General features: G+C 46.5%; 1 protein-coding gene across 1 annotated transcript; it reads right to left on the bottom strand.

Annotated features, from left to right (window-relative positions):
- Window positions 1-704: 704 nt before the first annotated feature.
- On the bottom strand, window positions 705-3797 carry LOC113842554 (uncharacterized). Its single transcript, XM_072024589.1, is given in 3 exon segments — window positions 705-1925; window positions 1928-3363; window positions 3673-3797. Coding segments are annotated over 3 exon segments (2532 nt in total). The 3' UTR covers window positions 705-954.
- Between the last annotated feature and the right edge of the window lie 13462 nt (window positions 3798-17259).

The raw sequence follows: 17259 nt of genomic DNA, 5'->3' as shown, positions 1-17259 counted from the left end.
ACGGCTGCTATGCCTGCAGCTCGTGGCCGCACTACCGTGTCGTGATATCGCCTTTTCCGATCCGCCCTAGATGGGGCCCGGACCACGGTGCGACTAGCACACACGTTGCCCACGACCTGAGTCAAGGGGCTCTGGACGGTCGGCTCCCGCGCCTCTGGACGGATATAACTGGGAGCGTGGGATGGTCGTTCGCCGATCCGCACGGGATGGAACGGGAACGGCGAGTCCCAGTAGTAGCGGAAACCAGCCTCCCGCTTCACGGCACGGCCGGCCAACATGCCGATCGAGGCTGGACACCCGGGACACGGGACAGTCTGCCGGCATGCCGCCTGACACAGTCCACAGATTTCGGAACAGCCGGTCCCCGAACGTCTCAACAGCAACAACCTCGTTCAACGCACGGCAAGCACCGCACCGTATGTGGCCAGATACCTGTGCCATTGGATAGCCGTCTCCGAGACATCCGAGGTCGGCTCTGGACCCCGGTGCGGCTAGCACTATTGTCTCCCAAGAACGGAACCAAGGGGCTCGGGATGGTCTGCTTCCTCGCCTCCGGACAGATCATGCTTCATTTTATTGCCTGAATAGCCTAACTTTTATAGAGAACTTAACAGGGGTGACAGTGTGTGTCAGGTGGACACAAGGTTATTGGTCAAAAGCACTCAGACAAACAACTATAAGAAAACAACCCCACCTGCAAGAAAACAACCCCTTGTGATTAGCAGTCACATAGACCTTGTCCTTGAAGCCAGCTACTGGTAACAATATTTTTCTGAATTCCTCAATTGGGCGATGTGGGAACACTGTCATGGGAACTTCTCATAGTTGCCCTGGTAGCTTGGTTTGCTCAGCTACAGCAAGCCATGGGATTTTTGCTGTTTCAAGAAATCCCTCAACAATTCCCCCTTCTTTTGAGCAAACCAAGCCCAACACAGCAGTTTTACAAGCAACTCTTTAGCTATACTTACAACACACAACGATGATTACCACCACCATAAACCAAATCCTTAATCCCCTTGTGACTAAACCCAGCAACCATCTACACATTGTTTCAAACAAGTCAGTGAACCATTGATTGAAAGGATTGATACCATATTGAATCTTTCTCATATGCTCTTTCAGGAAAGTAATGGATTTGTGAATTGACTCATTCTGATCAGAAAGGTTTAAAGAGTACATTCCCTTAAAATCCTCACACCCATTCCTTTGAGCCAAAAGCAAGATGTCAATAGCAGCTTGATCCTGTAAAAGCAGATGTCGCAGACTATTTTGATCTGGTAACATCTCCTCAAGTATCTCTGTCATGGCATAGGCTTGCCTCTCGGCCCAGCATTCCAATTTTTCTAAGTTGTTACATGTGGCCGCAGATGCCACTCCAGGCACTGAAATTGCTAATGCCGCTCTAGCTGCAACCCCACACAATTCAACATTATCATTGCAATCCGATGCAAGCAATGCCCATTTATGTCTGGTGATCTCACGCAACTGTAGCAAGCTAGGAGCAAATACAATGAGTTTATCTAAGTAACATGGACATCTGACAGCATTTGCAGGGATACCATGCCAGGCCCCATCCCCACAAATCAGAAGCACATCAGGAGGCAAGGCCAAAGCTGTACAATTGTTCCAAACACTGTAGTTGTTACCCCTTGTCTCCATGCTATAAACTCCTAAACCCTGCTTAGCAGTGTCATTGTAATCACAGGTGCTATTTGTGTTTTTGTACCGGTATGGCCCTTTCCCAGTTCCTGTAGCAGGATTCATCTGATAGCCACGGCTACGTTCACATTTGTAGCCACCTTTCAGGTTGATACAGATTTGACTACAGATACCAGGGTTTTGACATTCATCAATTCCACAGTTTCTCTTTTCTACAAAGTCAAACCCAGCTGGACAGTCACATTCATTTATGTTGCATTCCTTCAGGGCTCATCACCCCAGTCCTTGCAGTCTCTCTGCTGGTTACACACTTTATTGGTATCTATGCATTCTCCACTTCTGCACTTGAATTTGCCAGGTCCAGAGCACTGAATAACATTGTTACAGTTTGCTTCATCAGTGCCATCCAGACCGTCTCTCACACCACTGCACTGCCTTCTTCCGTGGACACAGTTCCCATCTACACATCTGAACTGGTCTGGCCTGCAGGTCCGAGAAGGGCAGTTAATTTCATCACTTCCATCCTTGCAATCAGGATCTCTGTCACATCGCCACTTCTTGTGGATACATTCACCTGAGATGCACTGCACCTCACTCGCAGAACACTTCACTGGAGGTGCAGGCTGGCGGCCACACTGCTCCAAAGATTCATCCGAGTGGTCGGAGCAGTCAGCATCATCATCACACACCCAGCTGATAGGGATGCAGGTAGAATTCTTGCACTGAAACTCATGAACACCACAGGTAGGAGGTGCACACTCCAGCTCATTGCTACCATCACTGCAGTCATCTTGACCATTGCAGACAAAGCTTTTGGAAATACATTGCCCACTACTGCATGTGAATTCTGCTGCACTACAAGTCACAATGCCACAATTCTCTTCATCTTCTGCACTGTCACAGTCCTTTTCACCATCACATTTCCAGGACACTGGGATACACTGGACTGACTGAGGACCACAGCTAATTTCATTTACCCGACATGTTCTCATATGACACAGATCAGCACTCTCATCAGACCCATTTTCACAGTCCGGATCCCCATCACACGGCCATCTATTTGGCACACACTGACCACTGTTGCACACAAAGTCAGATTCAGCACACGTCTTCTTCACACAAGCACTCTCATCACTGCCATCTGAGCAGTCTTCACATTTTGCTCTAGCACTGTCGGCAGCAGTGCACAGGCAGGCGAGGGCGAGCAGCAGGCAGAATGCCCCACAGCGCAGCAGCGCCCGGCACAGCTCTGCACCAGTGTCACTTATACTACTCCTATTACCCGTGCTGTCAGTGTCAGTGGCATCCTCCTGGTACCGTTTCTGTCTTTGCCGCCCCTTACTCTCCCCCTTTTCTTTTTGCCACTGACCATTCACCACAAATGGATAAGACACATGATTACTAGTTAGGAAAGAGAGTGTAACATCTGCTATACGGCTGCAGGCAGTGCCAGCTGCAATCCTAGAAGCTGTTTGTGAACGAGCCTGCCGGTGGTCATTTGGCAGTGTAATCTGCGTCTCTGCACTCCTGCTCTGCAATAGAGCTAAGTCGTCATTAATAGTCCGTAGAATGAGGCAACCCCACAGAATGTTATCCAGAAACCAAGTTATAACACCGATCTGGGGACGAATAGTCTTTTTGCATTGCAAGATAAACCTCTTAAAAAAGAATGCCAGAGAGAAGCAGCACAGCCGCTGCTGCTGCCTCCATGGTTACGTCAGACAGGCTGCAGGGTCCTGATGTCCGCCCCTCTGCTCTGTGCCGACTCGCCACACGGTGAGGGTCGGCTGCCGTTGTCCGCTGACGCCTCTGGTCTCCCGTAGCAACTCGATCTCAGATGTCCCGCATCGCACCGCGATTACTTCAACTTCATGCAATTACTTCAAATTTCCCGCGTCTCTCCGCGATTCCTTCTTCCACGTCCCACCGCGATTCCGCGTCCCACCGCGATTCCCTTTTCCGCGTCCCACCGCGATTCCTTTTTCCGCGTCCCACCGCGATTCCGCGTCCCACCGCGATTCCCGTTTCCGCGTCCCACCGCGATTCCCTTTTCCGTGTCCCACCGCGATTCCTTTTTCCACGTCCCACCACGATTCCTTTTTCCACGTCTTACCGCGATTCCCTTTTCCGCGTCTCATTGCGATTCCGGGATATATTTAGGCTTGTTGTGAAAGAGCGAATACGGAGGGTCCATTTCCATGTGGGGCTGCGTAAAGGCTCCCCTGGGCAGTCCAGTTGTACCCAAAGACTTCCCTTGGGGCACTTTTGTATGGGCGAAATGGGCTCGGAACGCATTTTCTGGGGCCCGAATTTTCAGTCATCTCCGATGCCGGCCAGGGCTATATTTAGGGTTGTTGGGAAAGGGCGAACACGGAGGGACGAGTTGCATGTGGGACTGCAAAAAGGCTCCCCTGGGGAGTTCAGTTGTACCCAAAGCCTTCCTTTGGGGGCACTTTTGGATGGGCGAAAGGGGTTCGCAACGCGTTTTCTGGGACCCCCTTTTAAGGTCGTCTCCGATTCCAACTAGGGCTATATTTAGTGCTGCTCGGAAACAGAGAACCCGCAGGGTCCAGTTGCATGTGCGGTTGCATAAAGGCTCCTCTGGGGAGTTTAGTTGTACCCAAAGCTTTCCTTTGGGGGCACTTTTGGATGGGTGAAAGGGGCTCGCAATGCGTTTTCTGGGACCCGATTTTTCAGTCGTCTCCGATGCCGGCTAGGGCTATGTTTCGGGTTGCTCGGAATGAGTGAACACGGAGGGACCAGCTGCATGTGGGGCTGCATAGAGGCTCCCCTGGGCAGTTCAGCTGTACCCAAAGCAACCTTTGGGGGCTCTTTTGGATGGGCAAAAGGGGCTCGGAACTCGTTTTCTGGGGCCCGAGTTTTCAGTCGTCTCCGATGCCGGCCAGGGCTATATTTAGGGTTGTTGGGAAAGGGCGAACACGGAGGGACGAGTTGCATGTGGGACTGCAAAAAGGCTCCCCTGGGGAGTTCACTTGTACCCAAAGCCTTCCTTTGGGGGCACTTTTGGATGGGCGAAAGGGGCTCAGAACGTGTTTTATGGGGCTTGAGTTTTCAGTCCTCTCCCATGTGGGCCAGGGTTATGTTTAGGCTTGCCCGGAAAGAGCGAACCCGGAGAGTCTAGTTGCATGTGGGGCTGCGTAAAGGCTCTCCTGGGGAGTTCAGATGTACCCAAAGCCTTCCTTTGGGGGCACTTTTAGATGGGCGAAAGGGGTTCGCAACGCGTTTTCTGGGGCCTGCTTTTTCAGTCGTCTCTGATGCTGGCTAGGGCGATGTTTAGGGTTGCTTGGAAGCAGCGAATCCGGAGGGTCCAGTTGCATGTGGGGCTGCGTAAAGGCTCCCCTGGGGAGTTCAGATGTACCCAAAGCCTTCCTTTGGGGGCACTTTTGGATGGGCGAAAGGGGTTCGCAACGCGTTTTCTGGGGCCCGCTTTTTCAGTCGTCTCTGATGCTGGCTAGGGCGATGTTTAGGGTTGCTCGGAAACAGCGAACCCGGAGGGTCCAGTTGCATGTGGGGCTGCATAAAGGTTCCCCTGGGGAGTTCACTTGTACCCAAAGCCTTCCTTTGGGGGCACTTTTGGATGGGCGAAAGGGGCTTGTAACGCGTTTTCTGGGGACCGAGTTTTCAGTCGTCTCCCTGGTGGGCCAGGGCTATGTTTAGGCTTGTTCGGAAAGAGCGAACTCGGAGTGTCCAGTTGCATGTGGGGCTGCGTAAAGGCTCCCCTGGGGAGTTCACTTCTACCCAAAGCCTTCCTCTGGGGGCACTTTTGGATGGGTGAAAGGGGCTCGCAATGCGTTTTCTGGGGCCCGATTTTTCAGTCGTCTCCGATGCCGGCTAGGGTTACGTTTAATGTTGTTTGGAAAGAGCGAACAAGGAGGGTCAAGTAGTATGTGGGGCTCTCTAAAGGCTCCCTTGGGGAGTTCAGTTGTACCCAAAGCCTTCCTCTGGGGGCACTTTTGGCTGGGCAAAAGAGGCTCGGAACGCGTTTTCTGAGGCCTGAGTTTTCCGTTGTCGCCGATGTCGGCCAGGGCTATATTTAGGGATGTTGGAAAATGGCAAACACGTAGGGACCAGTTCCATGTGGGACTGCAAAAAGGCTCCCCTGGGGAGTTTAGTTGTACCCAAAGCCTTCCTTTGGGGGCACTTTTGGATGAGCGAAAGGGTCTCGCAACGCCTTTTCTGAGGCCAGAGTTTTCAGTCGTCTCCGATGGTGGCTACGGATATGTTTAGGCTTGCTCAGGAAGAGCGAACTCGAAGGGTCCAGTTGCATGTGGGGCTGCGTAAAGGCTCCCCTGGGGAGTTCACTTGTACCCAAAGCCTTCCTTTGGGGGCACTTTTGGATGGGAGAAAAGGGCTCGGAACGCCTTTTCTGGGGCCCGATTTTTCAGTCGTCTCCGATGCCGGCTAGGGCAATCTTTAGGCTTGCTCAGGAAGAGCGAACCCGAAGGGTCCAGTTGCATGTGGGGCTGCATTAGAGGCTCCCCTGGGGAGTTCACTTGTACCCAAAGCCTTCCTTTGGGGGCACTTTTGGATGGGCGAAAGGGCTCAGAATGCGTTTTCTGGGGCCCGCTTTTTCAGTCATTTCCGATGCCGGATAGGGATATGTTTAGGCTTGTTTGGAAACAGCAAACCTGGACGGTCCAGTTGCATGTGGGGCTGCGTAAAGGCTCCCCTAGGGAGTTCACTTGTACCCAAAGCCTTCCTTTGGGGGCACTTTTGGATGGGCGAAAAGGGCTTGTAAAGCGTTTTCTGGCGCCCGAGTTTTCAGTCGTCTCCGATGCCGGCTAGGACTATATTTAGGGTTGCTCTGAAACAACGAACCTCGAGGTTCCGTTTGCATGTGGGGCTGCATAAAGGCTTCCCTGGGGACTTCAGTTGTACCCAAAGCCTTCCTCTGGGGCCACTTTTGGATGGGCGAAAGGGGCTTGTATAGCGTTTTCTGAGGCCCGAGTTTTCCATTGTCGCCAATGCCGGCCAGGGCTATATTTAGGGATGTTGGAAAAGGGCGAACACGTAGGGACCAGTTGCATGTGGGACTGCAAAAAGACTCCCCTGGGGAGTTTAGTTGTACCCAAAGCCTTCCTTTGGGGGCACTTTTTAATGGGCGAAAGGGTCTCGCAACGCCTTTTCTGGGGCCTGAGTTTTCAGTCGTCTCCGATGCCGGCTAGCTGTGAATATTTAGGCTTGCTGTGAAAGAGCGAATATGGAGGGTTCAGTTGCATGTGGGGCTGCGTAAAGGCTCCCCTGGGGAGTTCAGTTGTACCCAAAGCCCATCTTGGGTGAAGCTCAACTCCCCAGGGGAGCCTTTACGCAGCCCCACATGCAACTGGACCGTCCTTGTTCGCTGTTTCCGAGCAACCCTAAACATAGCCCTAGCCGGCATCGGAGAAGACTGAAAAAGTGGGCCCCAGAAAGCGCGTTGCGAACCCCTTTCGCCCATCCAAATGTGCCCCCAAAGGATACAAAGGCAATGAACAAACATTTATTGTGTATTACAATCCCTCATCTTTCTTTTAGTTACTCCTTTTGTTCATTGAATCTCTGCAATGCTTGGCTACTAAGAACTAATGTTTCCTCGATTTCTTCGTTAGTAATTACTGGTTCATATTTGGCACGTATGAGCATTATATGTGCCGCTTCTAAACGACCTTTTACAATCGCAAGCAGTTTATTTAAAATACATGGCCCGTAAGTTAGCACTGCTATTAATAACAATAAAGGTCCTTCTATAGTTGATAGTAAGGTAGTAAGCCAAGGTGAATAATTAAACCAAGATTCCTACCAATTCTGTCAGTCTTCATATTCCCATTTTCTCTTCTCCAATCCTTCCCTGAGCTTGGACTCTTTCCAAGTCTTAATTAAAACCTTGTCCCCGGGTTGTATCTTGTTAATTGCTATATCTAATGGAGGGCGTTGTGCTACCAAACCTTTCGCTCGGAGCTCCCTCTGTCGGTTCGTGAGTTGTATTAAATAAGGTCTCAACTGGGCATCCTGTAACTGAGGGTGATCAAGTGGCAATTCCAAGTCATAGGGCATACCATATAACATTTCAAAAGGAGAAATTCCTACATCAGTCCTGGGCTGTGTCCGTATGTTTAACAGTGCAAGAGGTAAACATTTTACCCAAGAGGCTTTTGTTTCCAGCATTAGTTTAGTTAGTTGTTTTTTAATTTCACCATCCATTCGCTCTACCTTTCCAGAACTTTGGGGATGCCACAGAGTGTGGTATTCCCAGCTTGTTCCTAGAGCTTTCATGGTCTCTTGAGACACTTTGGAGACAAAATGAGGGCCTCGGTCAGAGTCAATTGTTTCTACAATTCCATATCTAGGAATAATATTCTCAAGTAGTATTTTTACCACGGTTTTAGCCGTGGCCCTTGCTGTCGGAAAAGCCTCCACAAAATGTGTAAGATGATCTACAATCACTAATAGATATTTGTACCTCCCTGTTTTTGGGAGGTCTGTAAAGCCCAATTGAATTTTAGCAAAAGGTCGGTGAGCCAATTCCCGACCTCCCAATACTTTTTTTCTCAAGTGTTGGGCGTTTACCTTTCTGCAAGTTAAACAATCATTTACAATTCGTTTTGCTATATTATAAATTTCAATACACATATACTTCATTGCAAATTGATCCACCAATGCTTGAGTTCCCCAGTGGGTGTTTTCGTGAAACCTTTGTAATACCCTCAGAGCTGCGGATTTTGAAAGCATTCCCCGTCCATCAGGCAGCACCCATTTGCCTTTATCTGTTTCTTTTATCCCCATTTGAATCATTTTGCTTTTTTCTTGTAATGTGAAGCTAAGCAGAGTATAAATTGGCCTATGATGGTAACAATGTGTGTATTTCTTCCTGTCCCCCCATTCATAATCATAGCATGGAAATTTCATTGAATCATTCCTGCAGTCTGAGCAGTCTTCCCTTGTTTTTATAATTCGCTGGTGTCCTTTAACGTGTACTACAGCAATTTCTTTAGGTCCTCTGATAGCCTGTAAGACTTGGCTAATCAGTTCTTGGTGTACTACTCCCTTTCCCTGTGAATTAACGAGCCCTCGCTCTTCCCATATTTTACCAAATGTATGTAATACCCTGTGTGCATATTTTGAATCTTTATATATTGTGCCACTTTTGCCCTTTAACAGTCTTAAGGCCTGTAGTACAGCATATAATTCACAAGCCTGGGCAGACCAACTTGGACTTAAAGGTCCGGATTCAATTATTTCAAAAGTTTTCCCATTCACTAATGCGTACCCCGATTTCCGTTTCCCTTCCACTATTCGTGAAGAACCATCTACATATATCTGTTCCCCTATAAGTAACTCTTCTTCCTCCAAATCAGGTCTCAATTTTGTTTGCTCTTCTATATTTTGGAGGCAATCATGTTCTAAGGGCTAGTTCGGTTCCCCATAAAGAAACTGAGCAGGATTTTGCAGGGAAGTTGTTGTTAATGTTAGTTTTAGGGAGGAAATTAAAATTCCTTCATATTTTAGTAACCTAGCATCTGTGATCCATTTTTCTGCTTTTTGCTGTAGTACTCCCCGGATATTGTGTGGGGATATCACCTTGATTTCTCCTCCAAAGGTAATTTTCTGTGCTTCTTCTACTAATAAAGCAGCTGCTACTACTACCTGTAAACAACTTGGCCAGCCCCGACTAACTGGGTCCAGCAATTTGGATAGGTAAGCCACAGGTTTTTAACTCCCTGCCCATTCTTGGGCTAGTACTCCATATGCAGTGCCCTCATTGCTGTTAACAAATAAGAAAAATGGTCTCCTCAAATCCGGAAGACTCAACACTGGAGGGCATGCTAATTCTTTTAATTTTTCTAATTGTTTTTCATCTTTGGTCCATTTTAGCAACCCATCCTTAGTCAATTTTTTATAAAGAAATTTAACTTTGCCGCTGTAATCTTCAATCCATTGTCTACAATAGCCAGTCAACCCTAATAATTGTCGTACCTGCCTCTTAGTTCGTGTGGTCGTTAAAGCCAATATCCCACTGATTCTGTCTGGGTCTAATTTCTTAGTTCCCTCACTTAGTCGGTGGCCCAAGTATTTTACCTCTTGTTCAACAAACTGCAGCTTCGATTTCGAGACTTGCAGTCCCTGCAAGCTAAGAAAATTCAACAGCTGTATGCTGGCCTGCCTAACAGTATCTTCGTCTCTCCCTGCTAATAACAAATCATCTACATACTGTACTAATGTTACTCCTGGTGGCTTATTGTAGTTTTGTAAAATTTGCTCCAGGGCTTGTCCAAATAAATTAGGTGATTCAGTGAATCCTTGAGGAAGGACAGTCCACCGTAATTGCTGCTTTCGGTGGGTATCTGGGTCTTCCCATTCAAAGGCAAAATAATCCCTACTACCTTCCTCCAGAGGATATGCCCAAAATGCATCCTTTAAATCCACTACGCTATACCACTGACCATCTGGGTGCAATTGACCTAATAGGGTATGGGGATTTGCCACAACAGGAAATCTGGTCACGGTTCTCTTATTAATTTCTCTTAGATCATGTACCAATCTATATTTGCCATCTTTCTTTTTCACTGGTAATATTGGAGTATTAAACAGGGACATACAAGGTTCTAGCAACCCTTGTTGTAATAATCTTTGAATTTCAGGTTTTAACCCTTGTCTGCCTTCCTCAGACAGGGGGTATTGTTTAATTCTCGTTGGTACACCCGGGTTGGTTATAGTTACCTTAAAAGGTTTAATATCTAATCTTCCTACACTTTCTGGAGTGTACCAGACTTCAGGATTTATACTTTGCTCGTCCTCCGCTCTCAGAGGACACAACATAATTTTTAGCTCTTTATCTACTACCTCTAAACTTATGCCTAATTCTACTATTAAGTCTCTCCCTAACAAGTTATATTCTGCCTCAGGCGCTAAGAGTAAGGATCCCACCCCTAATTTAGAATCCAATTCAATTAACACCTCTTTGATAACTGGGACCCCAAAGGGTTCCCCTTTTGCTCCAATTACTTGAACCTTTTCTGTCGAGATTTTACATCTTAAAGGCAGATTTTGGACTGTAGATCTTTCAGCCCCTGTATCTATGAGGAACTCAATTTCCTCACGCTGGGGACCTATTTTTAACTTTATCAAGGGCTCAGTTTTCTTTCAGGTCCCCAGCAGATAGAGCTCCTGACACCCCTAGTCTTCCTTAAACATCTTCTCATCCTCCATTCTCAGTCGACACTGCTTCTTCTTATGACCTTTCTTATTGCAGTAAAAACAAGTCACATCCCTCAATCCTCCCGTCACTCTCCCTTCTCCCTCTAGTTTTTGGCGAACCACCTTTGAACCTTTTCTGTATTCGCCTCTTCTCTGCCCCTCCCGCATCACAGCCATCATTATTCGTGCTTGCTTCTTCTCCTTTTCATCCTCCCTCCTTACATACACTTTCTGTGCCTCCCTTAACAATTCGTCTAGACCCCGGTCTTGCCAATTCTCTATTTTCTCTAATTTTTTCCTAATGTCTATCCAAGACTTTGCTACAAACTGAGTTTTTAGCAAAGCCTCTCCAACAGGGGTTCCTGGATCTAATCCCGAGTATAGTTGCAAACTTTTGCGTAATCTCTCCAACCATTCTGTCGGTGTTTCATCTTTCTTTTGTTGCTCATTAAAGGCCTTATTAATGTTTTGCCCTCTCGGGACTGATTCCCTAATTCCCTGAATGATAATGGTCCTAAGGTCCTGCATATGGCCACGATGTATAGGGTCCTGATTATCCCAATTGGGCCTCTGTAATGGCCATTTAACATCTGCTGAAGGACCTTGCTGGTGTTGCTGATCCCAAATTCGCATTCCAGCTTTTCTAATCATTCCTCTCTCTTCCGATGTAAATAATATCCCTAAAATAGATTGCATCTCTTCCCAGGTGTAGATATTGGGCCCTAAGAACTGATCTACCCGTTCTGCCACCCTTAAGGGGTCCTCCAATAGGTTTTCCATTTCTTTCTTAAAGTCTCGGACATCTCCGGAGTTCATGGGGATGGCCACATATCCCATACCGGGTTGTGGTCCTCCCATTGCTATTTCCCTTAGTGGATACAACCCCTCTTCATTTTTAAGCTGCTGTCTTCCGGCCTGACTCCTAGTTATTGGTCCCTGAGCACTAGAGTCAGAGTCGCTGTCGGCATCTCCCTAGGGCTGCGGATTAAGAGGCCCGGGAGTCGGAGGGGCTGCAGGTGGGATTGGTGAAACATAGGGAGGCGGTGGGGCTGGGATCTCTAATTCTCGGTTTTTCTTATGCCTCCCGTCCCCTCCTTTTTCTTTTAGAGGGTATAATTTGGTCTGAGTTTCCAAACTGATCCACAAATGCTCATACTCACTTTCTTCTAAACTAAAGGGTTTCTTTGAGTTCACATAAATATTTAGGGCCTGGCAAACCCAATCATCAAAGGACACAAATACAGGCCAGTAAAGGTGGTCTCCTCAAATCTGTTTACCACCCCAAACTTCAATGCAATAATGTATCATTTTTACTTTATTTCTTCCCCGCCTAAAAGGGGAATTGTTATAAGTTGCCCCCTTAATTAATTTTCAGAGAGCATTGCATTAATAATAGAAAGGAATTTATTGAGTAAGCAACAGCAAGCAAAACAGCGCTGGGCGGCCGGGGAGTCTCGGCTCCGCCAACGGCGCGCACCTCACCCCCCCCAGGGTCCCTTTTTATATCTTGGTGATTTCAGGATTACGCAGCACGTCCGGGTGTGTTCTGCGACTGCGCGCACTGTTGCTAGGGAGTCGTCTCTGTCCCTCTGGTGGTCGTGAAGATGAAGGCCGTAGTCTTCCTCGGCGTTGTGGTTCAACTTCTTTCTTTATTTGGTCATGTTGGCCCAGCGTGAGACAGGAAGGCAGGATGTTGATACACTAGTTTAACAACTTATCAGGAGATGGTTACATGAACTTTGCAGCAGTGTCTTTTGAACAAAAGAGGCTACTGAGATGCAGAAGGAGAGAAGGGGAGAGGGTTCTCTTTTTTGTTACATTAAGCAAAGGAATTTTCATAGTGTCTAGCTAAGCATTATACAGCTCCTTACTTCAGCAGGGAGTTTTCACAACTCCCATTCCTCAAACAGAACTCCTTGTTTTTACAAAAGACAATGAACAAACATTTATTGTGTATAACAATCCCTCCTTTTTCTTTTAGTTACTCATTTTGTTCATTGAAGCTCTGCAATGCCTGGCTACTAAGAACTAACGTTTCCTCGATTCCTTTATTGGTACTTATTGGCTCGTATCTGGCATGTATGAGCATTAAATGTGCCGCTTCTAAATGTCCCTTTACAATCGCAATCAATTTATTAAAAATACATGGTCCAAAAGTTAGTGCTATTATTAAGAACAACAAAGGTCCTGTTATTGTTGATAATAAAGTAGTAGGCCAAGGTGAATAATTAAACCAAGATTCGTACCAGCTCTGTCGGGCTTCATTCTCCCGTTTCCTTTTTTTTTTCCAACCCTTCCCTGGGTCTTGCCATTGTATCTCTTACCTCTCCAGTGTGATCAGCATACACACAGCATTCCTCTTTCAGGGCTGCACACAGCCCGTCCTGTTGTAAAAAAAATACCAAATCTAATCCCCTATGATTTTGTAACACTACCTCTGAAAGCAACCTGATAGATTTTCCAGGGCTGAGATGGATTGTTCAATTTGGGTCAGGTCCTCGTCCACAGCAATGCATAAGGAAGTAAATTCTTGATTTTGTTTAACCAATGAGGCTACCCTGGTCCCCACTCCAGCTCCTCCCAGGATTATAAGGGTGGCCAAAGTTAGAGCCGTGAATGGTTCCCATCTTTCCAGATGATGCCTTGCCACTGTGTGCTGGGTATACATACAATCCTCAGGGTGGTATAGAATCCTTGGTATAATTATCACCTGTATACAGAAATCACGAGACACATTAAAGAGTTTTAGTGATAGACAAGGAGTTATGCCCACTCACAAACAAACCCACCTAGCATTGTTGGCTGGGATTAACCACTCGGCTGATTGTTTTCCATTCTCCATGATATTACGTAGGTGACACTTCCCACTAGGAACCGTGCACACACACCTACCACCTCCAGTGACTTGTGTTAGTGTTACCCTTATGTCTTTTCCCCAACTGCAATGTAGAGGGCTGTTCTCGTTTGTGCGGGAGGGCTCCCCAGGATTCCCGATAGCATCATAATATGAAGGCCTTATACTAAAGCATAATCAACAGTGTTTTGTTACATTTGGGTTTGTTTTGTTTAATAATTGGTAGCTGGCATTCATGACCCCCCCATATGTTATTCTCAGCTATGTTATCATTCTCGGCTTTACCTGAGCTCGTAGGGCTGCCGAGGGTTGGAAGTGTAGTATTTTCCGCAGGCTGGTTTCCCTGGACATTTTCTGACAATACCTCATTTGGTCCTACTGCCTGGGGCCTATCGGCATCCTCCTTTTTATTAGTATGAGTCCTCCCCTATCTGTTCTGTGTTTGTAAAATCTGACACCTCACATTTTTCCTAGTACCCAGCTAGTATCATCCAAGTTTGTTATATTTATATATATAACCTTGCAAATTTCTTTATTTCCATGGAAGGTTCCTGTATACCCTATACCATGCCCTCACCACCTGTAACGGGGACCTGCTTGTTGGTTACAACCTTGCGGCCCATATCCCACTTGTAAGAATTTATTCCGACCAGCCCTGAGTGTCCAGTCCATAGCAATGGTTTCACACCCCCAGTATGCACAATAATACATGTTCGGGTAATTACAGTACCCCTTTCCTGGGTTAGAACTTGGGCAGAAATAAAATCCTCATTGGTTAAAGCATGGCTGCACTGACACCAGGTCACATAATGTGATGCGGAAACTGGGAGCACCCGCTGTCGTTGTTTGCTGGATGACGAATTGATCCTTCCATCTGATCAAGCTCCATTTAAAAGGCTGATGGGGATGCGCAGACCCATAGCTGACCAAAACGATGATACTGACTCCCATGTATCGTAGGAGGTGGTTGGAGCCCATCTAAATTGTCGGCCCCTCAGTCCCCCACCGTTTTCACTTCTCTGCCTCGCTTGTCAGTTCGGTTGCAGCGAACTACAAGGTATCGGTTCTTCTTGGCAGCAGCAGTGTTCTTCAGGGGAACCTACTAGGGAGCCTTTGAAACAGGGCCTCCTCCCCTTCCCACGATACACAGATAATATACAATACTTATCGAGTCTGTCTTAGTGTCAGCTTCAAGTCGTCAGGGCCTGGAGCTGCCTCCCATTTACCTTCCCGGATTGGTCCTTTCACACAGCTGGCATGCGTCCATCCTTTCTGCGCAGTTCGAATAGCCGTTTCTGTGGTAAGCAAAATAACATAGGGGCCTTCCCCATCGTGGTGTTAAAACAGTCTCTTTCCAAGTCTTAATTAGAATTGAGGGTGATCAAGTGGCAATTCCAAGTCATAGGGTATACCATATAGCATTTCAAAAGGAGAAATTCCTACATCAGTTCTGGGCTGTGTCCATATGTTTAACAGTGCAAGGGGTAAGCATTTTACCCAAGAAGCCTTAGTTTCCAGCACAAGTTTTGTTAGTTGTTTCTTAATTTCACCATTCATTCACTCTTCCTTTCCAGAAGGGGAGGGGTGCCAGGGGCTGTGAAAATCCCACTCAATCTCTAAGGCCTGCTTTGATCCTTGCAGTAAAGCTTTACACCCATTCAGTCACGTGGTCAATTAGGACAAACAAGTAACTCAGTAAAGTCTACCTGTATACTTTGGAAAGGTCAAAGCCCTGGCTCCCGTCCCCCTCTAGATAAGTTACAGAAGGCCTTTTTATTTACCTTTTGACATATAGTACATCCTCTGCATGTGTGCTTCTCTAAAATATATATTCCTACATAGACATGCTTTCTTAGAACAACATCACACATTGCTTGCACCTCCCAATGACTCTTCTGATGTAAAACAGTTAATATTTGCCTCATTATCACTTTATTCAGCATTTCTCTCCCATCAGGGAGTATCAATTTTCCTTAAAATGATCCACATATTTGTGACATTAATACCTCCTTGGGAGGTTGTAATTGTTCCAAAATCTTTTTTAGAATTTACCCAAATAGATAGGTGGCCCTGTAAACCCCTGAGGTAAAATTGTCCATCTATATTGTTGCTTTCGCCCCCATTTCAGGGTCTTTCCAGTCAGAGGTGAATATACATGTATGTTTGCTCTCAGGGCCAGAGAGCACTGCATTAATAACACTGTTATTCCAGTCTAACAATTTACTAGTTGAATGCCCAATTTAATCATCAAATCCCTTCCCAACAAGTTAGTCCCTGCCTTGGATACATACAGTAATTGCCCAATGATCATTTTATCCCCTAGTCTCAGCTTGGTATCCCCCAAAAGTGGCACTGTTATCCCAGTCCCTTCTACCCCCATCACATTTAGGGTTTCATTAGTTAATTTAATCCCTGATACTTTGCAAGTAACAGCAGTTGGGAGAGCGAGAAACCCCCCCCGCAGACACCAAAGTCAGTGCAGAAGGAGGGGGAGGAGGCGCTCCAGGCGCTGGAGCCGAAGCCCCCCTGCGGCCGCTGGAGAGGCCCCTGGTGGAGCAGGCTGTTCCCCCCTCCCTGATGCTTGGGAAACTGAACAAACACCACAGCAAATATGAAAATATACCAAAACTTCTAGACTGTTACTTAGATAATGCCTACATCACCTTTCCCTGCTCATTCAACTTCGAATACCTTTAACACTTTCAACAAACCTTTTAACACTTCCTTTATCTTTCTCTAGCCTTTACTTTTCTAATGCCGACATCAAAGGCTCAGTCAGGGGCCAACTTAATTCCGTACCTTTTCCCTCCAAGATGCTGAAACAACATCAATATACAACATTTCATCCTGTTTTCCTTCTTTCCACAAAAACAACATTGACTGTAATATGGTGTTATAATTAATACTTCCATTTAGGGGCCACTCCGCTCCATCCTCTAGTTTATAAAGTGGCCACCACTGATTACAATATTTGATAAGAGTTCTTTTACTTTCTGTACCCTTTCACCCCACTATATCCCTCCAATGTGTTAGTATACATCCTAGGGGGCTTTTCCTCGGGATTTCTTTGCTTTGAACTTTTCCTATTGTAATCTGCAGTGGTTAATATTCCACCGTTTTCCTAGAAGCTCTTTACTAGTCAATCCCAATCCCTCCAAAATCCACAATATATAGATACACAAGTAAAATCAGACCACTGTAAATTAACTGCCTGTAGACAATTACACTGGGAACATTTAAACCTGATGAGCCAATAATATGCCTGGGCAAATTTTGTTCCCTTAGACATACACCTCAATGGCAGTTCTTATATTTACATATTTACATATTAACATAGGCATAAAAGAACACTTTAACAAAAATGCCCCGGCTTTTATATATACAATATACAATGTACAATTATTATTCCAGTTAGAATTATTCCTCAGCAGCTGGAAACATTGTGCCAGTTGCCATTAAAGCTCGCTTACCCTCCTCCTGTCTCTTTCTTAAAATCTCGGACGTCCCCAGAGTTAATGGGGACAGCCACATATTCCTAGTCACTGGTCCCT

The sequence above is a fragment of the Anas platyrhynchos genome, chromosome 16, assembly GCF_047663525.1.
Source record: "Anas platyrhynchos isolate ZD024472 breed Pekin duck chromosome 16, IASCAAS_PekinDuck_T2T, whole genome shotgun sequence".
NCBI classification, from domain to species: Eukaryota; Metazoa; Chordata; class Aves; order Anseriformes; family Anatidae; genus Anas; species Anas platyrhynchos.
Note: the sequence above shows the minus strand (reverse complement) of the source record. Positions and strands in the feature narration are given on the sequence as shown.